We start from the raw sequence: 27262 nt of genomic DNA, 5'->3' as shown, positions 1-27262 counted from the left end.
AATAGTTTACTAGCATCCTGCAAAAAGCAATTTCAGCCACAATTGATTCTTAAAAACAGATAAATCCCAACAACTGTCAGTGCAGAGCAATTCAAGAGGTTCAAACTAGTCACAACAAATAAATTAACCAAGTTGTAAACTTTTGAAACTTGATCTAACCACTGCTGAGCTTCGTCCCTGAGCTTCTGGAGGCTCAAGATCAGTAGGTGCTAAGGAAATCTCGGTAACCCTTTAATTTACAGGCTGCTAATTATGTGATAATTATGTGATAATGTCAAGAAATAGCCTAGAAATAACGGTCAATTTCATAGTGATGTCATGTTTTTGTTAATAAAGACAAAAGATTACACATGCTTTTCATGCTTTGAATTTTTTGGGAAAGGCCAGAAGTCCTTGCAATTGACCGATATTTCTAGGCTTTTTTTACACAATCAATCGTTATTTCTTGGCTATATTTCTCGACATTACTATGAAATTGACCATTATTTATTGGCTATTTCTTGACATTATTATGTAATTAACGGCCTATAAATTAAAGGGTCACCAAAATCTCCCCGACACCATCACATCACCACCAGCAGCCTGGACTGCTCATACAAGGCAGGATGGATCCATGATTTTACATCGTTTATGACAAACTGTGTCGCTACTGTCTGAACGCTGCAGCAGAAATCGAGACTCATCAGAACAACGTTTTTTAAATCTTCTTTTGTCTGGAAAAAAAACATGAAAATCCCAGTGAATCAGCAGTTTGTGACCACGCTGCGTTCAAAGTCACATCGTAAATCACCTTTCATCTCAGTTTGAACATCAGCAGATCGTCTTGATCGACACGTCTACGCGTGTAAATGTTATCAAGTTGCTGCCATGTGATTGGCCTGTTAGATGTTTGCATTAAAGGGATAGTTCAACATTTTGGCAAATTAGCCCATTGCCATAATCCCTATAATTTTAGGAGTAGGTTTGTTACCTTTAATTGTCGGTGCAAGCTATTTTTAGAACGGCGGAGCAGAGCCGCGAGCTGCTCAGAGCTACGCTACGGAGGCTCATGGGATTTCTTGGTTTCCCTCATCAAACTCATCAAATACACAATCCAACAACTCCAAAACGCTCTGGTGGACATTCACCACGCTATGAGATAATAATGTAACGTTATGAGACCGAGTTGTTTTAGAGGGAAATTCATGCAAATGTTCCCGTTGGGGGGCAGTTTTTCGGCAAGCAGTCTCTGCATTTGCCTCAAAAACAACTTTGCCAAAATGTTGAACTATCCCTTTAACAACGATAAAGTGACCAGTGAGTGGATAAGCTGAAATCTTTTCAATCATATGGGAAGAGTAAATCTCCACCTCCTCACATATAAAACACGATCGGGTTGGAGAACTTCACACAAACAATAATCAAGACTTAAACACTTGTAACAGAGGCTGTAACGCTGTCGTCCTGTGTTTTCTGTCTTGTCTCAGGGTGGCGCTGCTGAAGAAGAGCGGTGAGGAGGACTGGAGGAACAGGATCAACAAGAAACAAGAAGTGTCCAAAGTGGCGTCCACCGAGCAGCAGGCTGAGGTGTGGGAGACGGAGCAGACGAAGGTCAGCTCAGAACAGACACGTGTGTGGTGTCATTCAACAAAACATCAACAAGGCATTTATAGACATAACGTTATTATTACACCATGTAGAGTTTGAAACAGCTTCAGTATTAACTCCATCACTCTCATCTAATCTCTGTGTTCAACTCGAGGCAGCTCTACAAACCGTGGCTCCACGGTGTGCGTGACTTTACATTTTGTCAGACTTCTCCATTGTCCTGAATGTTGCTGCCCTTTTTTTGTTTGTTTTTTTTACAAAGCACTGGTGTGCATTGTGCAGAGGCTCTGCAGCACCAACTGTCTCCCCAACCAAACTATCACTGTAAACAAAACTGTGTTTGCTCATGAATTATGACGCATCCTCTAAATTTAACCCGAGGATCTGCAGTGTGGTTGACGTTTGCAATAAGAAATCGAGGTTACAACTCGAATCATTTCACTCCTAAATGATTAAATTGGATTTTTTTCTTATAATGAAACAGCTGTTTGCTCTAATTCAGGCTCTGCTGCTGATTCCTATATTAACATAACCAAAGTTTAAGGAAATAATAAACTCTCTAAACACTCTTCAACCCATTTCCTTTTGCCACATTGTGTAGTCAGATCTATATGTCTCCAGAAAAGGGAATTGATTTCTCTCTAATATCACCCACCCTGGTGGTATTATGGTTTAGCAGAGTAAACACCAGTGCCACATTTCATCCCCCATCCTTCACGGTTGCCATGCCAGCTCCCGTCCTCTCTGCTCTTTTTAGCTAAGTGCTCCTTTCATTTCCCCCCCATTTAGTCCATCTGTTGTTTGAGCCCAGGCGTCCAGATCCCTGCAGCATCCAGCCCCCTCGTGGACTGTAAGACTGTAAACACCAAAACATATGGCCCAGTCTGTTCTTTTGTAGGAATTAGCAGCGTTTAGCAGCACTGGGTGTGAAATTGTTCTCTTTTTCTTTTTTTTTCTTTTTTTTACAGGATCAGATGTGAGTAAGCTTCAGGATAAGTTTCACTTAAACCTCAGGAGACAGACACTTTGAAACGATTCCAGGATCTCTTATACAAGTTTCTATGTGTCAGTATTAGTTTAAACAGTAAATTTCAAAGCTGAAAGAAACGTCTGATTTTCGGGATTTATTTAGGCCTCTTTTCTCCCTGCAGCTCGTCTACTTCACATTAGTATTCAGTGGGGAGACTGTCTGCCTAAACCCTGGATGGTAATCCTCCAGGCAGTCTCACCCCTAAACCCATTAAACCAACAATGGTCGCCCCCTCCCTCCCCCTCCTACAACCCACCCCTCCTCCTTCTCCCTCTGACCAAGCACTTCCCCTGTTTTTAACCCCTCAGGAGGAAGGGGTGGTCGTTCAAGACTACTCTGCTGTGTCTGTGTCTGAGCAGCTGTGGGTAAGACCCGTTGACGGCCTGAAGCCGGTTGGTCGGCGTGCGTGCGTGCGTGTATGCGTGCGGTGGGACCTGTGTCGTCCACTCACAGTTTTTTGCTTGGATGCCGTGTGAGGCTGTTTTTGCTTCTTGTGAATTTCTCGGCAGCTCCACGTTTTGCAGCTTGTAGCAGCAGCAGCAGGATGATGATGATGATGATGATGATGATGATGATGATGATGATGATGATGATGGTGGTGGTGGCTGAGAAGTGGCTGAAGCTTTTGCTTTTTTTTTTTTTTTTTTTCTCCTCCTCTGCTGATTCTGTCTTACAGGAGCATGAAATAATCAATTTAATTAGATGTAAATCAGTGTAGTTTTCATCAGTTTTCATTTAGTTCAAACTCTGCTGCACTTTGTTTGGATTCAAGTTACTCCACAGACACTGTAGCGTCTGGATAACTGAGAAAAACAAATTAGACATGTTAGAAGTGGTAAGAAAATATTATGTTGTATTGGTAAGAGGACATTTTCACAGTAAAAAGCGATATATGCATGAGAAAAGTCAATGTTTCTCATAGATTTTTGTTTGTTTTGTTTGTTTCCCACTGCCCTGTTCACTAAAGCAGCTACTTAGGACTTCATGCATGTTTTCAAATCAGTGCACAGGAATAGAAACACTGGGTCATTCATTCACAACATCTCAGGTTTGTTCACCACTGAATGAATGAAAACCTGATGATGTTTGGCCTCTCTCTACATTACATTTCATGTTATCTGCCTTTTTTGACTTGAAAACAAAATAATCTATAAGTTTAAAACCTGCAGTTTCTAAACTAAGTCCTCAGTGCTTTGTTTATCTGAGATGTAATGAACTGATAAATACATTTGGACAGAAGAACAAAACATATCAAAGCCTCTAAGAACAACTCTCCTGATCATTAAGGCACAGACATAAACTTGAGTCCAACATGCAGCTTAAACAAGGACGGACGTCTCAGTGAAGCAAGAGACATGTTGAATTCTGCAGTTAAATTATGACATGAACGCTCAAATATAATAAATATATGTCATAAGATTCTGTCAGTGAGAGGAAAGGACTAGTTTTAACTGTAAATATTGAACTAGTTTGTTGAGTTAACATTTGGTTCTGATTACTGTCTGTCTTTGGACTGTTTGACCAGGTTAAATAAAACAACTTTCACCTAATGCACCTCTAATCTCAGTGAAAGAGACGATGGCTTCTGCAGTTTGCTGCTTCGTTACTAACAGCACATGTTTAAACCTAATTACTTATTTCTCTTTGATTCAATCACATATTTTTCTTTAGAAATGCTTTTGTATTTTTTTATAGATGCAGCCAGCAATACATTGATGGATTTGTTGTGTGTGATTTCATTCATTTAAATGAATGAAGTCAGATGTTGGTTGTTGTTGTTTACAGAGCTGTTTGGATCAGATCGATAAGTTTTGGAGTTTGGGCTTCTCTCCTCTGCATCCTCCATCCTCCTTCTTGCATGGTTCAGTGTTTTCCTCCTTTCTTTTCCCCCCTCTCTTTCCTTTTCCTGTCGTCCACTTATCCATCCACCTCTACATCCTCCTCCAGGAACCTGTCTTCTCCTCCACCTTTTCTCCTCCTATCTCACTCGGCCAAAAGTGTCAGTACATTGACCATCACAGCCAGGTAAGGACGTGAGCCCCCGCGGCGCTGAGCTGCTGCATGTCCTGCAGTTTTTTTTATCTCCCCTGCTCGGTTTGCAGCCTCGTCGTCCGGTGTGAAGGACGCTCGCTCTCTCTCTCTCTTTCTCTCTGAGTCGTTTGATTTCGACAGCATGAGCACAGTTCGGTGGACACACGTCACTTCTACTGTGGTTATTGAGAGGATTATATACAGTATAGTAGTGAGAAGAGCATGCAACTCGCACGCTTGGATGCATCAGATCTTTTTATATCTGCCTGGTTTGATACTGTTACTACATGAATAATAACTCCAGAGGGAACAGAGGAGTCACATGAAGTTTAGTGAAGCCGTGTCAGAAGTGATGAGGGTGTTATATCGTAGATGCAGCGGTGTCCATGATCTACTTTTTAGCTTTGATGGAGCTCTTAATAATAACACCGACGTGAGTGAAACGAAACCCGACAGTCGGACTCACTGTGCAGAGTTCATTGTTTTGCATGAGAGAAAAACTTAGTGATGAGTCATGTGTTGATATTTTGTCTGGTTTCCTCCTGGTGTGTGTGTGTGTGTGTGTGTGTGTGTGTGTGTGTGTCTGAGCAGAAGATGGGAGAGGAGATCGAGGCTCAGGTGACTCAGATGACCATCGAGGAGAGGAAACAGATGATTTCGACCCGTGAGGACGCCTGGAGGTCGAAGGGCCGAGGAGCGGCCAACGACTCCACCCAGTACACCGTGGCTGCACGGATGGTCAAGAAAGGTCAGAGGGCAAACCTGTTGTCTGTGATAGAGCACTGGAAAATAAATCGGACTAACTTAAAGGGATAGTTCAACATTTTGGCAAATTGGCCCATTGCCATAATCCCTATAGTCATAGCAGTAGGTTCGTTACCTTTAATTGTCAGTGCAAGCTGTTTTTTGAACGGCAGAGCAGAGCCGTGAGCTGCTCAGAGCTACGCTACGGAGGCTCATGGGATTTCTTGGTTTCCCTCATCAAACTCATCAAATACACAATCCAACAACGTGCATCAGCGATTTTGCATGAATGTCCCTCTAAAACAACTCTGTCTGGTAACGTTGTGTTATTATCTCATAGCGTGGTGAATGTGCAGGTCACAACTTGTCCACCAGAGCGTTGTGGAGTTGTTGGATTGTGTATTTGATGAGTTTGATGAGGGAAACCCAAGAAATCCCATGAGCCTCCGTAGCGTAGCTCTGAGCAGCTCGCGGCTCTGCTCCGCCGTTCTAAAAATAGCTTGCACCGACAATTAGAGGTAACGAACCTACTGCTATGACTATAGGGATTATTGCCAAAATGTTGAACTAACCCTTTAAATGCAAATATCAGTTTCCTAAAACAGCATCAGTTATTTTTATCCTTTTTTTTCTGTGATTGATTTACCTGAGAATTTGAGATAATTATTCAAAACAGTTGTTGAATTCACTGTGATTTACTATGCAACACGAGTCGACTGTCTATTTGCTTTTCAACATTAAGACAAACAACTAAAACACAACAAACAAACAGTGGCCACACAATCCCAAAACCAATGTGCACAGATACATATAAAGGTTCAGTCCCTTTACAGAAAAACAGTGATGTGACAGAACGTAATGAGAACTGCACAGTAATATGGACTTGGAAATACCAGATGAGATACTGATGTAAAATAGAGTTTCCATGTCCTTATTGCTCCACTGTGTCTGACATATTGTCCTATATATGTGTGTATGTGTGTGTGTGTGTTTGTGTTTGTGTTTGCAGGCCTGGCAGCCTCCTCCTCCGTTATCAGTCCCATCCTGTCACCAGTCTCCACCAAACTGAAGAGCAGCAGCGCGCCCGCTGTCAACAAACCACAAGAGGGTGAGAGAAATCACAGAGTCCCGTGTCATCATCGCCGCCACCTCAGCTAAACAAAACCCAGACAGAGGATTTCTCAGTGAAGTCCTGTAACTTTAACCTCAGTGGACTGAAAGACACATTAAAGGGATAGTATCATTTTTTTTAAAGTGGGGTTGTATGATCTACAAATAGCCCCTAAGTACTTTAATTGCAGTAGAAGACTCTCTGCACTCCTCCCGTTAGCAACGCCAGCCCATAATAGCCCTGCCCAGAGATTTACAACATGCAGTGTTGTGAACAGACCCAAAGAAACGGCCTATTTAAAAATTATATTATAGCGAACAATGGAAATGTGTATTTTTTTGCACGTAAAACCTCTTTTAGGTCGTGAAAATAGGCCGTTTCTTTGGGTCTGTTCACAACACTGTATGTTGTAAATCTCTGGGCAGGACTATTATGGGCTGGCATTGCTAACAGGAGGAGTGCAGAGAGTCTTCTACTGCAATTAAAGTACTTAGGGGCTATTTGTAGATCATACAACCCCACTTTTAAAAAAAATGATACTATCCCTTTAAGATCTACTCAGATGTGACCAGTAGTTTTACTTTTAAGCTTATAATTTGCACAGTTGCACAAACATTATTAAAGCCAACCAAAATACGAAATAAATTAAAATTAAATCACATTTCCAGAACTCGAGGCTCGGCCAGACATGGAGTCAGATAAGAAGCTGGACAAGTTGGAGAGCTTCTTGGGACGGTTGAACAGCAAAGGTCTGTTAATTTTTCCGTTGAGCAGTATTTTCTGCCATCGTCAGCTTCCTTTGTATTGATCTGTGTATCGATGAATTTGTCTTCTCTGGTTGATCAGTGTCGGGTCTCCAGGAAACCACCATCACAGTGACCGAGAAGGCGGTGAAGGAGGTGATGAAGCTGGACGACGAAATCTTCTCCAAGTTTTACCGACGCGTTGCCGAGTTCCCACGCATGCCCACCAGGATCGAGATCAGCGAGGACTTCGACGCCATCTTCGGTTCTCAGGGTCCCAAGTAGGTTTACATTTTTTTTACACAGGATTAAAGGGATAGTTCACCCAAAATTAAAATTGCACTTATTATCTACTCCCCCTCATGTCGACTAAGGGCTGTGAGAAGTTTCAGAGTCCTCCGTGGCTTCTCTGAGGTACAGGGGGTCTCGGTGTAGCAGTGCATGTCCATATGACGGTTGCAAACGGACCAGGGTCCGTCCTCTTCCTGGTCCGTCCAATTTGGACGAACCGGGAAGAGGAGTTTCCGCTACAAACAAGCTTGAAATATAGACTTATTTAATTTTTTTCGGGACAATTTTGCATTTCGGGGCTTCAATACAAGACGGACATTACATACGAGCAGCATGGAGGTATTTGGATGTTTTTTTGGTGTGTCTTTTTGTTACGAAGACAGTTGGTATCCATTTGCAACCGTTATATTGACATGCACTGCTACGCCGAGACCCCCTGTAACTCAGAGAAGCCACGGAGGACTCTGAAACTTCTCCCAGCCCTTAGTCCACACGCAATTAGAATTTTGGGTGAACTATCCCTTACAAAACACTAATCTTTTGCAGGTTGTTTCAGTAACTTAACGCCTCCTCTCCTCTCCACCTTTGCCAGGTTGACTTCGGCCATGGTGCAGCACAAGCGCTCGGTGCGGCCGTCCAGGAACGTCCAGGCGTCCAGGAACCCTCTGAAGATGCTGGCAGCCAGAGAGGACATCAGACACGAGTACACGGAGCAGAGACTCAACGTGGCGCAGCTGGAGAGCAAGAGGATGAAGGCCGAGAAGGGTGAGAGCTCAATTCCAGTCCAGTCAGTTTCATTTCAGGTCCGGACCGGTGTGTTATAAGTGTTGATAAAATCTAATAACTCAAATAATTGAAGTAGAATTTAGCAGCAGGCTTTAGGATCCTGCAGTAGAAGATGGTTCATTGTTGCAGATCTGGACTCAAAAGCTCTGCAGGAACTGGTGGAATGAACAGGGAGGGAACTAAAGCTGAAGTTTAAACTCACACTGAAGTATAATAGAAGAAAAATCCATTCCATTGAACATAATCTTGCAGCAAAGCGATGTCTGATGGGGATTTTAAAACAGGCTTTTTAAAGTTTTATCTTTTTTACAGGTGAGGATTTTCTGTCTAAAACCAAAGTTAGAGCTTCGTACTGCAGCGGTGTCAGGGTCTTGTCTCTTTAAAAGTTTAATGCAGCTGAATGTGCTATTTTCTTCTCTGTATTTCTGTCAAACTGCGTGCCCTCTCTCATCCCAGTAACTAAAACCTCAGAGTACTCTGAAGCGGCTCTGGCTGGTCTGGCCAGTAAAGAAAACTTCAGCAGCGTGAGTCTGCGCAGCGTCAACATCTCAGAGCAGACGTCCAACAACAGCGCCGTGCCGTTTAAGAATCTGATGCTGATGCAGATCAAAGGTAAAAAAGGAAAGATAGATATAAAATAATGATAATTAACATGTTTGCATTGGGTTTAGACTGACATTTCATTGTTTTCCAGGGCGCCGTCATGTTCAGACCAGACTAGTGGAGCCCAGAGCGTCGTCGCTCAACAGTGGAGACTGTTTCCTGTTGGTCACTCCAGAGCACTGCTTCGTCTGGATCGGAGAGTTCTCGAATGTGATCGAGAAGGCGAAGGTGAGCACCACATCTGGATTATCTAATCCTGACCCCAACCTGAAACCTCCTCAAGGGGATCTCCTTTCAAATATGGATCAAACCTGCACTTGCACTCAAGGATGAAGTTATTAAATTTAGGAGTTTGGAGTCGAGGGTTAATCTACCCCATCATCTCGCTGTGAGAAAGCCTCACACAAACGTTTGATATTGTGTTTATTGTGGCCAGATGTTCCGCTTTGTGCAGGATTGTCCCGCATTTCCATCAACATTCACACATCCTGCAGATTGAGACGCTGTCCTGAATTGTTATTTGACAGGCTCCCGTTTTGTGCATTTATAAAATGATTGTGTGGCGAAAGCAGTGAAGGGTTGAGGCTGATTTGATTGACGTGAATGTCAATCAAACTAGGAGGCAGAACTTTAATACAGGTTAAGGGTGCGCCCACCAATAACAAACAAACAAACAAAAAACCACAGAGCGAGCATGGAGGAAAGGGAGACGAAAAGAAAATGCAGTTATAACAAAGTCTCCTATTCTGTTTGATTGTACATAGTTAAAGTGTGTTAATTTAAGAAGAACTGTGAAATAGCGTGAAAGCTTCATGCTTACTATGTTTCCTTATGTGAGAGAACTTGAGAAAGTTTAATTTAAATAAAATATATAATATATATAATATAATATTTGTTAAGTTTTTGTAGTAATGTTATGAACTAAGAGGCAGAATAGAAAGTTTATTTTTGCATGGAAATCTCACCTTGTCCCACACATATGTCATAGTCTTTGTCCCACATTTGGTGAGTTGGGATCTGCTCACCCCAATTGTGTTTGATGTGTCTGGGTAAATAATGAAACAAGCTGTAACAGGTCTGAGCGGTGGAGGCAGACCAACACAAAGAGGTGATTGTAGTTGTTTTTGACGTCCAGTGCGAAAGCTGCTTCGGTTTATTGGTGTTTGAACAAAGATGATTCATTGACGATTGACGATTCGGCCCCTCACTGGCCCGTCTCATCAGACACATGTTTCCTTCTTTGTCTGCAGCTTCTCCGTTTTCCTCAAAGGAGCTGTGTCCAGACTCTTTTTATTAATAAACAGTTGTCTCTCTGTGCTGCCTCTTTGTTCGCTACTATTTACTCATATTATTACTATTATCACAGTTTCATGCACAAAAACGCAGTCATGCACTGCAAAAACTCAAAATCTTACCAAGAATATTTGTCTAATTTCTAGTCAAAACAAATCAAATTATACTTAAAATAAGACTCATCGCATAAAAAGTAGCTTGTTTTTAGACACTTTTTACTTCTTTCAAGCAGATTTTCACTTGAAATAAGTAGAAAAATCTGATAGTGGAGCAAGTTTTTCTTCCTTATAACAAGCACAAAAAACCTGCTTTCACTGGCAGATTTTTCTACTTATTTCAAGTGAAAATTTGTTTGAAACAAGTGAAACTGATGTAAAAACAAGTTAATTTTTAGGTTATGAGTCTTATTTTAAGTGGAAAGAAGTTAGGTTGACTAGAAATGAGACATTTTGACAAGAAATAAGACAAATATTCTTGGAAAGATTTTGAGTTTTTGCAGTGTGTATCTTCACTGCAGTCTTGTTCAGTCTCCATTGTCCTAAATTCAGTCAAGAAAAATCAAATTTCTTTACTGTTTAATTCAAAGCACCTCCTCCCTGGTCTTTGTTTCTTGCCCGCAGGCCGTAGATTTGGCCACTTTCATCCAGACGAAGAAGGACATGGGCTGCAGGGCGAACCAGGTGCAGACGGTCGAGGAAGGCGTCAACCCACAGGGTCCGGACGTCCAGCAGTTCTGGTCGATCCTCGGGGGACAGGCGGCTTACCAACGTAGGAATCCTCCTCAGAAACAACGATCTCAGTGATCTCCCTGTCGATATACTCTATTGATTATTATTATTATCTTCTACTTGCGCCACAGCGGCCGGTCCAGCGGAGGACGACGAGCAGTTTGAGAACGCCATCGTGGAAACCAACTGCATCTTCAGACTGGTGGACGACAAACTGGTTCCTGACGACGACGAGTGGGGGAAGGTCCCTCGCTGCTCTCTGCTGGCGTCCAAAGAGGTCGGTGTATATTATATTATAGTGTATGTGTATGTGTGTGTGTATACAGTGTATATATATATATATAGTGTATATGATTATATCATAGCCCACTGAGTATTATTCACCCACAGACTCATACAGGAGCATGAGTTGGTACCAACCTCTGAATATTAAAATAACTCAGGCGCTTTCCGAGGGGCTTTCTGCGCTTCGAGCTGGTTTTAATTTGTTGCCTAGCAACAGCAGGTGCTGTGACGACCACCTCCTACATCCATCTGTGCTCTGCTGCTCTGCTGCTGCTGCTGCCGGGAAACGGAGATGGGTTCAGGGACCGGGCTGAGACCAGAGAGTCACTGTCACTGTTTCACTTCCTCTTATTTCATTCATCATTTATAAAGAATTCTTCCAACATTGATTCTGATTATTATGTAATTTATGAATGTTTAACAATTGATTAATAAGCTCATCTATGATAAAACATCTATTAAAACACTCACCATTTTATAATTGTATAATAATGCCAACACATACCAACACTTTATAAATGATCTTATAAACCAATGACATCTGCTAAATAACTTATTTTTAATTGATATAATAGTTGATTTATAAATAAAAATAATGAATCCAGTGTTTATTAATTATGAAAATACAATAATTAAACACATTGTACAAGTTTATTAAATCAGAGGAAACCATTTATAACTAATTAGTATTATTATTATAAGGAGAATGCTTTATAAATTATGAATGAACTAAGCCAAGCTTAATAATGTGCATTACCAAAGTATTTTCTTTAATATTATGAAATTAGCTTTTAGTGTTTGCAGGTGATAGTTGAAGTGTTTTAATTATTTTACTATTTCTCTTGTACATTCATGCAAATTTGAATGATCTGCATCTCATTGTTTTCATCAGTCCACATGTAGCAGCTGTGCAGTGTCAGCTAACTGGACGTTGTTTGTTTGTTTGTGTTGTGCTGCAGGTGTTGGTGTTTGACTTTGGCAGCGAGGTGTACGTGTGGCACGGTAAGGAGGTGACTCTGGCCCAGAGGAAAGTGGCCTTCCAGCTCGCCAAACACCTGTGGAACGGGACGTTTGACTACACCTGCTGTGACATCAACCCTCTGGACCCCGGAGGCTGCAACACACTCATCCCCAGGTCAGAGCCGACGCCCGCGCCCTGAGGTGCAGCAGTCGCTACAACGTTAAATCATGATTTCTTCTCACCTGTGTGTGTGTGTTAAAACTCCTCACAGAAAGGGCCAGGGCCGTCCTGATTGGGCGATATTCGGCCGGCTGACGGAGCACAACGAGACCATCCTGTTCAAGGAGAAGTTCATGGACTGGACCGAAGCCAAGCCGCTGACACCGAAGGAAGGCGGCGAGTTGGTACCCGAGCAGAAGGTGGGAATCCTGATAATCCCATTAATTACACAAAAAATTTCCAAAACTAAAGATTATTTTCATTATCGATTAATCTGTCAATTTAAACGATTAATCGATTAGTTGTTTGGTCAATAAAATGTTAAGAAATCTTGAAAAATATCAATCAGTGTTTCCCAAACCACAAGTTGACGTCCTCTAATGTCTTGTTTTGTCCACAAACCAAAGAGAGACTCAGTTTATTGTCGTAAAGGAACAAAGAAACCAGAAATATTCACATTTAAGAAGCTGAAATCAGAGAATTTGGAATTTAGAATTTTCTTAAAAAACTACTCAAACCGAATATAATAATCGATTATTGAGAGACCCCGAGGTGTTTGCTTTTGGTTATAAAAGAGTCTCATATCAATGTGGATGAAGCTACGTTACCCACTTGTTAATGGGTCGATTTTCGATAAATATATTGTTTTGTCTTTATAGTTATTTTGATATTATTATTTAGTGGTCGACTCGTCCAGCATTTCCTACTTTTGGTTTTGCGGACTCTTCTCATGGGAATAACTCCGCCAAATCGCCGTTTACGGTCAGAACTACGACGGTATCTGATCGTCTTCGAACCTCCGATTTTCGTTCTTGATGAATGAAAACATTCTTGGCAAATGTTTTCATTTTCGTCCGTCTTGCACCGGTCCAAGAATTTCACCATGCTCGCGGAGGCTCATGGGAAATATAGTGTGGAAACACTTTGCTTTCCAAAACTCCTCATCGTCGCTCAATTAATTGTTGCAGCTCTAAATTACACTGGTCACACACACACACACACACACACACATCAGAGACTCTTCATATGTTTTTCTCAATCCTCCCATCTGCTTATTCACCAAACTCAGTCTCAGCCTCAGTTGACGCAGCCAAGTAATGTTGGTTTCATGCTGGGACTGACACGAGGATGAGAGAACATATGTCTCTGTCTGGAGCTGCAGTGCAAAGCATCACAGAGACACTTGAACGCATCACAGTGCGTCTTTATCCCACCTGTGCCCTGACTCCCAGGAGGCGCCGGGGCGGGAGTGCCGGCCGTACGACGCCACGCTGATGCTGCCCGTCCTCCAGTCGTCCATCGCCACCGTGCTGGACGGCGTCAGCGTGGGCCGCGGCTACGGGCCGGTGGAGACGGAGGACCACATGAGGACTCAGGAGATCAGCACGGTGTCTGTGGACGTCTGGCACATCCTGGAGTTCGACTACAGCCGCCTCCCACGCCAGAGCATCGGCCAGTTCCACGAGGGAGACGCCTACGTGGTGAAGTGGAAGTACATGGTCAGCACCTCAGGTTAGTCACACTGTGGGTTTACGCTTGTAACACCTCGGCTGAACTGTTTTTGCGGGGAAAAGAAAGAAGAAGTCGGATTAAACACGTTTAAATATTCAGTATGGTTTTTGGATGTGCAGCCACAAAGGAAGCAAAGAGATGGAGGAGAACAGACAAAGAGGCAAATCAAGTTTATATCAGATTTTTATTGAAAATCAAAACGTGGGACCTTGAAACAATAGATTGTGTCAGGCAGTTTACTCAGATTTGGTAAAAAGCTATAACTTTGAATTCAAAAACATTACATGTAAATGAAGGCTGCACTAAATCTTTAAACTAAGTCCAAATTGTATGTATATGAAGGTTCAAACCACCAGGAAACACAGGTTCAATAAGTTATTATCTGTTTATTTCCCAGAATTATGTGAGTAGTAGACTGATGCCATTGGTAAAAGAAAATAAACAAATTACAATATTTAGCTATAAATCCTGCTTTAAATTGTGTCACATACAAATTAAAATGCAATTAATATTTCAAATACAGTAAGGATAAGCTTAAGACATTTTGAATCAAACCGAATTAAAACAAAATGTTCCTCATACTAAACTAATACACTTTAAATACACCTTAGGTTAGAAAATAGACTAGATTCTACTTAAAATGAGACAAAAGCCAAAGTTTAAAGGATGTTTCCAGGCCTCTATTTATAATGTGGGAGGAGCTCACATTAACCACGTGGTCTCCTTGTAAACGTTTCTACACTTTGTTCAGGATGTGTTTTAAACAAGAGCATTATTATTTTAACATTATTTAAAATTCTTGTGTTTAAGTTGTTTAATCTTTACCGTGCGTGTTTTGTCCCAGTTGGTCGTAGGCAGAACCCCGAGGCGAGGAGCACCGGCCCGGGGAAGGAGAAGTGCTGCTACTTCTTCTGGCAGGGCCGCCACTCCACGGTGAGCGAGAAGGGGACGTCGGCGCTGATGACGGTGGAGCTGGACGAGGAGAGAGGGGCTCAGGTACGACGAGTCACGACGACGGTACCCGTGAATCACTCTTACCCTTACAGAGTCCAGCCTTCTTATGTGTGTGTGTGTGTGTGTGTGTGTGTGTGTTGCAGGTCCAGGTGCAGCAGGGGAAGGAGCCTCCGTGTTTCCTGCAGTGTTTCAACGGAGGGATGATCGTCCACGCTGGCAAACGAGAAGAGGAGGAGGAGAACACTCAGAGTAATCACTTTGATTATTTCTATACTGCAGGACACTGAGGACACAGCTCACACACACATTTGTCCCTGCAGTGATCAGACTTTTAAAGGGATAGTTCAACATTTTGGCAAATTGGCCCATTGCCATAATCCCTATAGTCATAGCAGTAGGTTCGTTACCTTTAATTGTCGGTGCAAGCTATTTTTAGAACGGCGGAGCAGAGCCGCGAGCTGCTCAGAGCTACGCTACGGAGGCTAATAGGATTTCTTGGTTCCCCTCATCAAACTCATCAAATACATAACTCCAAAACGCTCTCATGGACAAGTTGTGACCTGCACATTCACCATGCTATGAGATAATACGGGACAGAGTTGTTTTCAAGGTAAATTCACGCAAAACCGCTGATGCGCGTTGCCTTCAGGGACAGTTTTTCAGCAAGCAGTCTCTGTATTTCCCTCTAAAACAACTCTGTGTGGTAACGTTGTGTTATTATCTCATAGCGTGGTGAATGTGCAGGTCACAACTTGTCCACCAGAACGTTGTGGAGTTGTTGGATTGTGTATTTGATGAGTTTGATGAGGGAAACCAAGAAATCCCATGAGCCTCCGTAGCGTAGCTCTGAGCAGCTTGCGGCTCTGCTCCGCCGTTCTAAAAATAGCTTGCACCGACAATTAAAGGTAACAAACCTACTGCTATGACTATAGGGATTATGGCAATGGGCCAATTTGCCAAAATGTTGAACTATCCCTTTAAATGATCTGTTACGATTGGATGTGTGTGTTGTCTCGTTTTTTCACTACTTGCTGTGAAACAAACAGATTCTTGAACTTGAACATGAACATAGTGTCGTATTGATTGATCATATTCACCTGCATGTCTGTGTCCAGGCGAGTGGCGTCTGTACTGCGTGCGAGGCGAGGTGCCGGTGGAGGGCCACCTGCTGGAGGTGGCGTGTCACTGCAGCAGCCTGCGCTCCAGAGCCTCCATGATCCTGCTCAACATCAACAAGGCCATCATCTACCTGTGGCACGGCTGCAAGACGCAGCTGCACACTCGCAGCGTGGGCAACACGGCCGCGCTCAAGATCAAGGAGCAGTGAGTTGTTGTTTTTTTTAAAGGAGGGTGGGGAGTGGGGGGAATTGTGGGAGTTTTTTTTGACGGTATCTCATGTTCTTGTGTTTTTCCGTTGTTGTTGCTGTTGTTTGTCGTCTCAGGTGTCCTCTGGAAGCAGGTCTCCATAGCAGCAGTAAAGTGACCATCCACGAGTGCGATGAGGGGGTGGAGCCTCCGGGCTTCTGGGAGGCTCTGGGCAGAAAGGACAGGAAGGCCTACGACTGCATGCTGCAAGGTACAGGACACGCTGCACTGTCTGATCCTCTTCGTGAGGTCATTGATATCAGTCAATCAATCAATATCCTTTATTTAACCAGGTAAAAAACTCATTGAGATTTAAATCCTCGTTTCCAAGAGTGACCTGGCCAAGACAGCAGCACAAAAGCAGAATGGTTACACCAAACACACAAGACACAAATAAAATACAATCCAATACAATTGTGCTCATTTCACTGTCTTTTATAATTGACTTGAATTCCCCCAGAGTTTACAAGATGTGTCAATTTCAAGTCCTTCTGCACATCGTTCCAGGTAGACGGGGGAAGAAAATTTAAAAGCCTTTTTGCCGAGTTCCTTTCTGACTCTCGGGATCTGCATTTTAAATGAAAATTTAATGAAAACACATCTGATACAGGATATAGATCATCAGACTCAAAATAATGACAACATACAGAAAATAAACACAATATACCATTAGAAACTTCAATAACCCATACATAATATCACTTAAGTACATACTGTATATCAGAATACTCTCCCACATTACCTCAAAGAAAAACAACATACAAAAAACAAAAAAGCGGAGCCTGCACTACATCCTCAGGAAGCTCATTCCATACTTTTACAGCCCTAAGTGCAAAAAAATGTTTTCTTTTGTCACAACGACACCTGCATCATTCTGTATAATGTCCAAAGAGTGTAGGCCAGATCGGCTGAGGTTTTTACACATGTGTAAACACAAATATGTTATAGTCCAAGAATAGATTTATAAATAAAAGTCAGCCAGTGAGAGAGTCTACAGACATACAAAGATGGACAATGTGCGACGGCATATAAGGAACAGTGGTGTACACGATCGCTGCAACCAGTAATAAAACACAATACACTTGTGCATTTACAGAAACTTGTGCAGAAACAGGAGAGATCGTGTGTCTCTTCAAAGTATGTTGTTCCTATACTAAAACTAAAGAGCTCAAGATCAAATTTTTCAAAGGTCTCAAATGTGAGTCGATACTTGTGCCGATAGAAGTGGTGCGAGGTGTGGACGTTGTAGTGAAGAGGCTCTTGATTAACAGTCGATTTTTCTTTCTAACCTTCACCTTCAGACAGGAGCTCTGTGTAGAAATGGATGGAAGCAGCTGCGTCCTCTGTAGAGTGGCTGGTCAGAGTGAGGAGCTCGGACCTCCAGAAGGAGCTCAGAGTAGAGTCGCTGCTCCGTCACACTGATATGAGCCTGTTGAGGTGGTTCAGTCCTCTGATGAGCAAGACAGATAAAGAGAAGATGATGGATCGATGGAATAAATGTCAAATATTACACAGAAAATACAAAATCCAAAGCAACAAAACGTAAAAAATATAAAATGCTGAGGTTCAGAGACCAGATCTAGATCCAGATCTTCTGTAGGTGCTTCAGTGCAGAGCAATGATTCATTTGATTAACTGCAGGTTTCATTTTTCATTTCAGATCCCGGTAAATTCAACTTCACCCCGCGGCTCTTCCAGCTGAGCAGCACATCTGGAGAGTTTGTAGCGACCGAGTTCTTCCACCTGTCCAGAGCCCCAGACCTGGTCAGCTCGCTGCCTTTCCTGCAGGAGGACTTGTACAACGTAGCACAACCCGGTGAGACGGGGACACAAATGCAGACACACACACACAAACACACACACACACACACACACACACACACACACACACACACACACACACACACACACACACACACACACACACACACACACACACACACACACAGTGCACAGTATTCAGATACACCACTTCTCCCTGCATGCAGGCTGTGTGTACCCTAGACTAAGAGACTTGTCTCCTCCCTCCACAGCCTTGTTCCTGGTGGATAACTTCCATGAGGTTTACCTGTGGCAGGGCTGGTGGCCTCAGGACAGCGAGAGCACCGGCTCCGCTCGCATCCGCTGGGACGCAGACAGGAAGTGCGCCATGGAGACGGTGCTGCAGTACTGCAAAGGTCAGCCAACCTGATATACTGTAAACTCTCTCCACTGAAGAAAAAATATCAATATGTGAAGGTTTAGATTTTTACTTTTCATGATAATAAGGGCAGGAGTTTAGTGAAAATCTCATTTATATTATTTTCTGTAACTTAAAAATTTCACAATTTGATCACAAGCCAAAGCAAACAATTTAAAGGTGTTCAGAAAAGAATGAATACCCTACACTATGGGTCTTAACATTAGTGTAATAACTCATCTATCAGACGATGTAGCTCAAACTTTGTGCAAAATTCTATTTCCGAGTAAATCGGGATGAAAGTGTGGTATTTTTTTTCCGCATTGGATAATGCAGGCGCACGAATTATGCGTCACGCTGCTCACGATTCATCAGCCACTGATATTGGATCCGTAATCCGTCAATCAAACATCTGAGACACACACACACACACACACCGAGCTCTGTCTCACCTCAAACATTGAATATCCCGCCCACTCGATAACAACCAATCAAATTCATTTTCCTTACTCGGGTAAACTTGTGCGGCAACTCGTGGAAACTCGTGGAAGGAGGCGCAACAAACAGGACAAACGGCCATTTCTGAACACCTTTAATTCTACTGAGATTACTAATGAGGAACGTCTGAAATGACGCCAAAATGAAACAAAAATGAGATAACCGAGCATCAGTGAGTGAGTGAAAGTGTTCTTCTTCTCCTCCAGAGAAGAACGAGAAGAAGTCTCAGAAGTCGTATCTGATCCACGCCGGTCTGGAGCCGCTCACCTTCACCAACATGTTCCCCAGCTGGGAGCACAGAGAGGACGTGGCTGAGATCACGGAGAGGGTCAGCAGCACGCACACACACACACACACACACACACACACACACACACATACAGACCAAACATTCCCGTACTGTTCTAACTCGTCTGTCTCCCGGTGTGGCGGCAGGAGGCCGAGGTGTGTAACCAGATCATCCTGGTGGAGGACGTGTTGGCCCGGCTCTGTCAGAACACCTTCCCTCTGGCCCAGCTGCAGGCCCGGCCCCTCCCCGAGGGCGTGGACCCCCTCCGCCTGGAGGTCTACCTGTCCGACCAGGACTTTGAGGTCAGTGAGCCCGACAGCTGCGTGATTTTGTTCTTTTTTAGTTACATTTTCTTTTTTTCCATCATGAAACATCACATTGTCATTCTACAGTGGTGAATAGATCATCAAACAACACACACTGCTGCCTCACTCTCTGGAAGCTGATAGCAATAAGCATAATTAAAGTCCCCCTAAATCAAAAATTGACTTTTTGAAATTTTGAACATGTCAGTGTAGTGTTTGGGTTCTGCTACAAGACATTTCAGCAGCAAAGTCGCTAATGCACGCCATAACTTAGCATTTTAGATTTGAAAATGCAGTTTCAAAGACAGGGTCTGAAAAAGTTGGATTCAGTTTTTCAGCAAACAGTCAGGATTAATACGTCAGAATCCCCAGCAACCAATCCCGTTGATTTTGTTTTGCATCTCATTTGTTGTTCACTGTGATGGTGACACTTCACATCTACTTATACAGCTAGATGTTCAACTACAGTATCATTAGTTGCCGTTACTCTGTAGAATCTGGATTTTTCAATGAGGTAGAAATAGTAGACGTGTTTTTAGCCTCTTCTTTTAAACAACGTTTTTGTGGGAAAGCAATTTTAATCAAAAAATAGTCATAGCAGAGCATTTTTACAAATTTTGTGCAAATTTTGTGCTTTAATTACATTTTGGAGTCAACACTTCAGTTGACACTCGGGATGGAATTAGATAAGAATAAAAACAAGTAAAAAAAACAACTTGTAAAAAACAAGTAGAGTCTAGTAATAAGTGGTGGCATTATAATACACAGAGAAGTGATTAATAATGTCCTCATATAACATTTAACTCGTAGATTATTTACTTTGTGGCCATGAAAAGCCTGTTTGAGGCAGATGGTGCAGCACAGAGTTGCAGAGAGAAGTTTGCAGAAGTTTGTGTTTGAAGGTTGATGAAGGTTTTTGTCCTCCATCGTTTCCTCTGAAAGGAAAAATCCACCAGGACGTTTGACTCTTTACTGCCAACAGTAAAACTTCTTCTATCTTCTGGTGAAACACTGGTCATGTTTGTCTACGGCACGAAGAATTAGTCAAAGTTGTGTCCAGCCTGGCGCCAAAAGGCTGGACCTAATGAACATTGTGCAGTGAGTGTGTTCAGAGGAGACGCCACTGAACAGTCAGCGGTGGATTTTTCCTCCAAGTCTCTGCAGCTCATTCACATAACTCATGCTAACTCCATCTAACTCTCACTTCACAGAGCAAGTTGTAGGTGGACTCAGGTAAGAGGAGCCTCTCGTGTGATTCATCAGCCCCGACGACCTGTTCCTCTCTCTCCTTCTCTCTCTCTCTCAGCACGAAACCTGATTCACTCCTGTTTTCACTCTCTCTGTCTCTGACGTGTGGCGCTGGTTGAGGAGGAGAAAGTTTTGCTGCTCGGCTTCATGTGAAACGACGGTTGTGGCGACTCAGTCACAGTCGCTCAGGTCCTTTTCATATCAGCTGAGAGCTGTAATATGAAGAGACTCATGAGACTCCCAACATTAGATCCTGAAATAATCGAAATGTTAAAAACAGAGAGAGTCAGAAATTAAAAATAGAAATTTACGTAACATTACCACAGTATTTATAGTTTACTGTTTGTCAGACTGAACAGATAAAAAGTGAGATTTTGACACACACAGAGCTGAAACTATCAGTATCACTATCAGAAAATGAATTGTCAGTTATGAAAAACCACTGGAGCGTCTAAAGACGTCTCTTTCAGCTCTGTGATGTACATCGAGATTGTTTTTTAATATATTCGAAACACTTTCTAGTTCAGCTTGATATTCCATGATAAAAATAATCTTTTGTGTATATATGGTAAAGTGGGTGAATTTTTTTTTTTTACCCACTTTACCTTTTGCACAAACAGCTGAGTTTGTAAATCGTCTCTTTAAAGCCTGAAAGTTTCATTGTGCAGCATCACTTCCTCTCCTCTTTAAAAATATGTCAACTGCACCACCTTCCTCTACCTACACTGTGCTGCTGCTGCTGCTGCTCCACACACACACACAAACACACCCCTTCCACCTGAAACTCTTTCCTCTCACTATAAATAAACACACCTGTGATTCACCGTCGGCTTCACCCCAGTCTGACTCACTGTGTCTGCCGAGCACAATGTCCACGCATGAAAACACTGAAACTACTAAACTGTCCTTCACGGTACAAGAGGTTCACTGAGGTTTTATCCCAAGTAAAGACTCACACACAGTACAGAAGATCAGATATAATCTACTTTTAAATCTATGTTTTCATATTGTTTTCTTGTTCTGCTTTTACAGCTGGAAATGTCCGAGAAATTCCCACAGCATTGAACTCACCATGTCGGCGTCGCCTCTAAATCCTTAGACTGTAGCCTCACATGTAGAAGCATGTCAGATATAACAGCTATGCAACAACTGCTGCTGGAGCCTGATGCAGTGACTGTGCAGTGAACACATACGTTTATCCTTTATATGTTTAGTTTCAGCCACAGATATAAAATCAAAGTCAAAGCTGTGGACGAACTTTACATTTTTCCCTCAAGAATCAGATAAAGAAATCTCCAAATATTGTACAAAAGGACTCACAGAGTTATTGTTAACTTATTTATAAGGAATATACTCGTCCTCATTTCTGATTAATAACTTTTTTTTATTATTATTATATTTTTATTATTTTTTATCAGAGTTATATCCAGTATATTGTCACAGTATAATATTAGTAGGGAAATCTTATGGACTGTTTTTTAAGCTCACATCCACACTCAAATAATCAGTACCTTCATTAAAACAGTATGTTTCGGCTTCACCCTACTGTAGATCCTGTTGGACTGTTTGTGTTGTGTTTTAATCAGTTAATTAACAAACTCTTTTGTTTTCCTTGTGTATTGTTGCAGAAAGCTTTGGACATGACGAGAGAGGAATATGAACGTCTGCCAGGGTGGAAGCAAGTGAACTTAAAGAAGGCCAAAGGACTGTTTTAAGGAGGGTTTTTTTTTTGTTTGTTTGGTTGTTTTTTGTTTTACATGGAAGATGGCGTGTGAAGTGGACGGCAGTGGAGATGGAGATACAGTACAGGAAATGTCACATGAACTTGTTTATTTTAGTGAAGACGTGTGAGGACGTCCACCGTGTCCCGACTCTGAAGTTGACGACAAATACGACGACGACGACGACGACGATGAGACTGGAGATGCTTCCGCCTCGCTTATAGTCATGTTTTTACTTGGACTTTGTCATCACATAATGAAATGAAAGTCGAGTGGTTTAAAGTGAAGGTGAAAGAAAAACGCCACCTTGCTTTGGTTCATACGTGGTGTGTGTTTGGAGGCTCCTCCTCCGAGCACCGAGAGACAAACACTATAGGACGCTTGGTGTCAGAGTGCCATGCTATGGTTGTGTGTATGTGTGTGTGTGTGCGTGCGACTGTATATAATGTGCGTGTAATGTGTAATCTGTGTAAATGTGTGTGTAGATGCGTTTGTGACTTTGTATCTATGTAAAAAAAAAAAAAAAGAAAAACAACTCCTGTCCTGTCAGATGTTGTGAGGAAACTTGTGTTTTTTTTTTTGTTTTTTTTTGTTTTTTTTGTCCACGGTGTCAGGCCATGTAGGTGAACTCATGTCGCTCGACTGTGCTGAAGTGCTGCAGTGACTCTGACTGACTGAGCTGTAATTTAAAGGTTCGACTGCGACGAGAGGACAGACAGCAGCTTGATGAATCTGAATGTATAGTGCCTTGCTTTTTGTGTACAGTTTATATACAGAAATTCTAGTCTGCATTTTTAAAGACTTTCTTTGTGATATAAGACATAGTGAATTAAATCACAATAATGCTCCAATCAATCCAGGACTCTGTGTCTTCTTCTGTGTCTCCTGCTACAATGTTTGAAAACTGTTTATTGATTATCTGAGGTCTCCTTCTCAGCGTGATTCGCAAATAGAAAAGTATTTTTGCTGATCTATTGTTGAATTTCCATAAGATTAGAAAGTTTCATTAAATTGCTCAATGTTTTCCGAATTACAATCAAAAACCCCAAAATGTTTGTTTTTATCATCAGAGGAAAACAGAAAGAAAAGCGTCACATTTTAAAATGTTTCTATTGATAAATAAAATGACATCTTTTTTAAATCTTTTTATCTGTATTAATTAAGCTTCTTGTGCAAACTGCCTCAACTGGAAATTGAAATAATGAGGGAAAAAATGTAAAATTCATATAATCTATTAAAGCAGAAGTGAGTGATATATTTGTGTTAATATAAGTCTTAAATAGTTATATCTTCCGACAGCAATCACTTACATAGAGTGTTTGGACTGAAACACGGGTCTCTCAGTCCCTCTGCTCTGCTCTGAGCCGAGGAGAAAACATTTATCGTATCCTACAGTTTTTATCCAATGAGGAGAGAGAACGGCATGCAGGGCTGTGTGTGCAGCCAAGGGACGCCGTGAATGTGGTGACGTAGCGACGAGGACTGTTATGGTGCGTTCAAGGAAACTCGTATTTTTCCGACCGTGAAGTGGTACCAGTTCGATCTGGTACGAGTTCACCGGTCGGAAGTTACGAGTGGCCGTTATAGTGACTTTCACCGGTAAAACAGGTCGGAAAAACACGAGTGGGTTGCCTGGAACGCTACAAAGTCGTAAGTTGTGACTTGAAGCTGTAATTTACGATTTCAAAAGCCTGTCTGGAACGCAGCATTAGCGAAAACGACCGGATCACTCACTTCTGCTTTAAGTCTTTTTACATGAGTGCTGTTTTTCTAATAATAAGAGTCACGAGCCTTTAAAAAAAGAGAAAGATGAGCAAAATATCTAACATTTTAAAACTAATTCAGACTCAATGTGTTTATTCATGTCTCTTCTGACTGGATATTTTTAACAGGAGCTTGTTGTCACTCATCAAGGCCACTAGATGGCATTGTTAGGCCACTGGTACAGGAGCACAAAGGAACTTAACAAACACACTGGTCCTGCAATTCATTGTAGTTTATTGAGTTCGTGCAAGAGACAAATTATACAAATATGAAACCTTACAATGGATTTGGTCACATATTGAATCAGTAAAGTTTGTAAAATGACTTTTGTTCAGTGATTTCATGCAGATTCACATCAAACAATCACATTGTTTTACCTAAATCAATCACCTCCTCATTGATAATAATCATGATATAAGACTAGACGTCATAGACCTTAAATGTGATTCAACAGTATCAATGTAGGCTACATGTTATTATAGATTATAGGCCCAAACAACAGCACACAAACACATCAACACAAATATCCAACAAACATTTAGAGCTCAGAGAAGTTTCTATTTTCATGTGGAGAAATGTGAGTTTAGGTGAAGAAACATCATCATGAGCAGTGAACTCCTCCACGGCTCCAGCTCCACCTCAACAAACTCAAACATCGACAACAACAGATGACAAGAGGCCAAAGTTCCGCCCGTAAAACATTCCGTCAATGATCCTTGTCTATTTAATTTTGCACAACTCAGCTGTGTCTCCACTATTCACACCAAAGACATCATCGGGGAACCAAAATCCAGCATGTAGAGGCTGAGTGAATGTGGTCTGGACTCTGTGGAGGAGAGTCATGGTTTCAGAGACGCTGTAGAAGGACAGAATACCTGCTCTGTGATCCAGGTACACTCCTACTCTGGAGGACTGAGGACCTGAGACTGGAGTCTCGACGTTGTTGTGTAAAAATCTAAATCCGTTATTGTTACAATGTAACGCCCAAGATTTGTCATTGAATCCAAATATACATTCACATGACCTCCCTGCTCTCCTGATATTCTTGTATGCGACTGCAATATAAACACTTACTCCTCTCCACTCCACCTCCCAGTAACAACATCCAGTCAGACTCTCTCTACTCAGGACCTGAGGACACCAAGTGAATCTGTCTGGGTGACTAGAATAACACTGTTCTTCAATCATTGCTGTTACTTTCCTGTTTCCCTCAGATAAACCCAGCTCTGTGTTTGCTGTGTTTGGATCCAGTGTGATTTCCTGTGAATATCTTAAGAAGTCAGCTCTGGTCCTGGGCTCTGGTGGTGACAGTAAAACATCCACTTCAGTCAGTGAGATGTTTGTCCTTGTGTCTCTCAGAAGGTCCTGTAGTTTGTCTCTGAGCTCTGACACAGCTGCTGTCACATCCTCAAAGTGTCTGAGAGGACGGATATCGATGCTGGATGAGTGTGTAGATGGACTGAGTGCTGACAGTGAGGGGTAGTTGTGTAGAAACTGGGTGTGATCCTCTGTGTGTGACAGCAGCTTCAGCTCAGCGTCTTTCCTCTTCAGCTCAGTGATCTCCTGCTCCAGCTTCTTCTGAAGCTCTTTGACTCCACTCACTTGAGTTTCCTGCTGGGATCTGATCTGCTGCTTCAGCTCAGAGCTTCTTTTCTCCACGAGACGGATCAGCTGAGTGAAGATCTTCTCACTGTCCTCCACTGCTTTATCAGCAGAGCCATTGATGGCCTCCACCTGCTGTTGAAGCACCTTCACATCTTTCTCTGTGTCCTGGATTCTCTGATGGATTTTTTGTCGACTCAGCTCCAGCTCTCTCTGCCTCTCAGTCCTTTCTGCTGCAGCTGAGACTGTGTCGTGGCCTTTATGTTCATCCACAGGGCAGAGATAACAGATACACTGCTGATCAGTGCGGCAGAACATCTTCATCACCTCATCATGACGAGAGCAGATCTTCTCCTGAAGCTTCTTGGTTGGCTCCACCAGCTTGTGTTTCTGTAATGGAGCAGCTTCATAATGAGGCTGCAGGTGTTTCTCGCAGTAGGAGGCCGGACACGTCAGACAGGACTTGACAGCTTTGAGTTTTGTCCCAGTGCAGACATCACAGGCCACATCTTCAGGTCCAGCATAGCAGTGATCAGCAGGAGCAGCTTGGAGTCCAGTCTTCTTCAGCTGCTCTACTACAACTGCTAACATGGTGTTTTTCACCAGGACAGGCCTCGGTGTGAAGGTCTGCCTACACTGAGGGCAGCTGTAGATTTTCTTCCCATCCTCTCCATCCCAGTGGGTTTTAATACAGTTGAAGCAGTAGCTGTGTCCACAGGGAATAGTCACTGGATCCTTCAGTAGATCCAGACAGATGGAACAAGAGAAGGTCTCCTGGTCCAGATGAACTCCTTTCTGAGCCATTTCACCTCCTCACAGTCTCTGTCCAGCAGTCCGACTTTCACCTCTCACAGACGATGACTGTCTGAGTTTCACTTTCCTTGAACAGAAACTAGTTTGAGCTCTGATCTAAACAACATGTGTCTCTGCAGTGAACAGGGCCTGTCAGCTCATCCTCTTCACCACATGTTGGTTCCACCCATCTTCAAACTGTAGATCTAAAGAGGAGGGACCAAGGAAACAACAGGGTGGAGCTCAGTGTTTGAGAGCAGGAAGAACAGGGAGGGTTGTCTGTGTTGTCTTGATCTGAAAAGGGAGAATAGCAGTCGCTGTAGTAAAAAGTCTAGTATTTCTATCTATAATTAGGAGGAGGAGAAGTACAAATGTGCAGAAAACAGATATAGTATTTTCTTTAAGAAGTAGAAGAAAGAAGGAAGTTGTTGCTGAGGACAACACATTTATTATTACTTATTCCCTCTGAATAAATATCTTTCGCCAAATAATCCACAGTCTGACGTCTCAGCATCAACAATGTTATTGTCTGTTTGTATATTCATCTTTACTTATTCATCTAACCACTCACTGGATACTTGCTACAACACTATAAAAGGAGGAGTTATGGTTATACTTTGC

At 42.4% G+C, this 27262-nt stretch overlaps 2 protein-coding genes across 2 annotated transcripts in view; one reads left to right on the top strand and one right to left on the bottom strand.

Moving 5' to 3' along the window:
- Positions 1-23338, top strand: part of LOC311000124 (supervillin-like) — a 60494-nt gene extending 37156 nt beyond the window's left edge. The window contains exons 19-42 of the mRNA XM_083990758.1: positions 1467-1590; positions 2926-2982; positions 4565-4642; positions 5240-5396; positions 6402-6500; positions 7172-7252; positions 7350-7527; positions 8130-8302; positions 8780-8935; positions 9018-9154; positions 10840-10987; positions 11079-11224; positions 12192-12367; positions 12465-12612; positions 13645-13924; positions 14769-14920; positions 15022-15127; positions 15994-16201; positions 16321-16454; positions 17904-18059; positions 18277-18420; positions 19127-19248; positions 19356-19511; positions 22391-23338. Of these exons, the coding sequence (XP_083846884.1) occupies positions 1467-1590; positions 2926-2982; positions 4565-4642; positions 5240-5396; positions 6402-6500; positions 7172-7252; positions 7350-7527; positions 8130-8302; positions 8780-8935; positions 9018-9154; positions 10840-10987; positions 11079-11224; positions 12192-12367; positions 12465-12612; positions 13645-13924; positions 14769-14920; positions 15022-15127; positions 15994-16201; positions 16321-16454; positions 17904-18059; positions 18277-18420; positions 19127-19248; positions 19356-19511; positions 22391-22477 (3403 nt within the window). The 3' untranslated portion in view covers positions 22478-23338. The remainder of the gene's footprint in view (positions 1-1466; positions 1591-2925; positions 2983-4564; positions 4643-5239; positions 5397-6401; positions 6501-7171; positions 7253-7349; positions 7528-8129; positions 8303-8779; positions 8936-9017; positions 9155-10839; positions 10988-11078; positions 11225-12191; positions 12368-12464; positions 12613-13644; positions 13925-14768; positions 14921-15021; positions 15128-15993; positions 16202-16320; positions 16455-17903; positions 18060-18276; positions 18421-19126; positions 19249-19355; positions 19512-22390) is intronic.
- A 1573-nt stretch (positions 23339-24911) lies between these two features.
- On the bottom strand, positions 24912-26685 carry LOC311000655 (tripartite motif-containing protein 16-like). Its single transcript, XM_083991395.1, has one exon. It carries the CDS (start codon positions 26651-26653, stop codon positions 24968-24970), a length of 1686 nt encoding a protein of 561 aa, XP_083847521.1. The 5' UTR covers positions 26654-26685; the 3' UTR covers positions 24912-24967.
- Between the last annotated feature and the right edge of the window lie 577 nt (positions 26686-27262).

This window comes from Trachurus trachurus (genome assembly GCF_905171665.1).
Source record: "Trachurus trachurus genome assembly, chromosome: 17".
Classification (NCBI taxonomy): Eukaryota; Metazoa; Chordata; class Actinopteri; order Carangiformes; family Carangidae; genus Trachurus; species Trachurus trachurus.
Note: the sequence above shows the minus strand (reverse complement) of the source record. Positions and strands in the feature narration are given on the sequence as shown.

Bases quoted from the DNA above. Each gene is read 5' to 3' on its own strand.
- LOC311000655 (XM_083991395.1), bottom strand. From the start codon at position 26,653: ATGGCTCAGAAAGGAGTTCATCTGGACCAGGAGACCTTCTCTTGTTCC.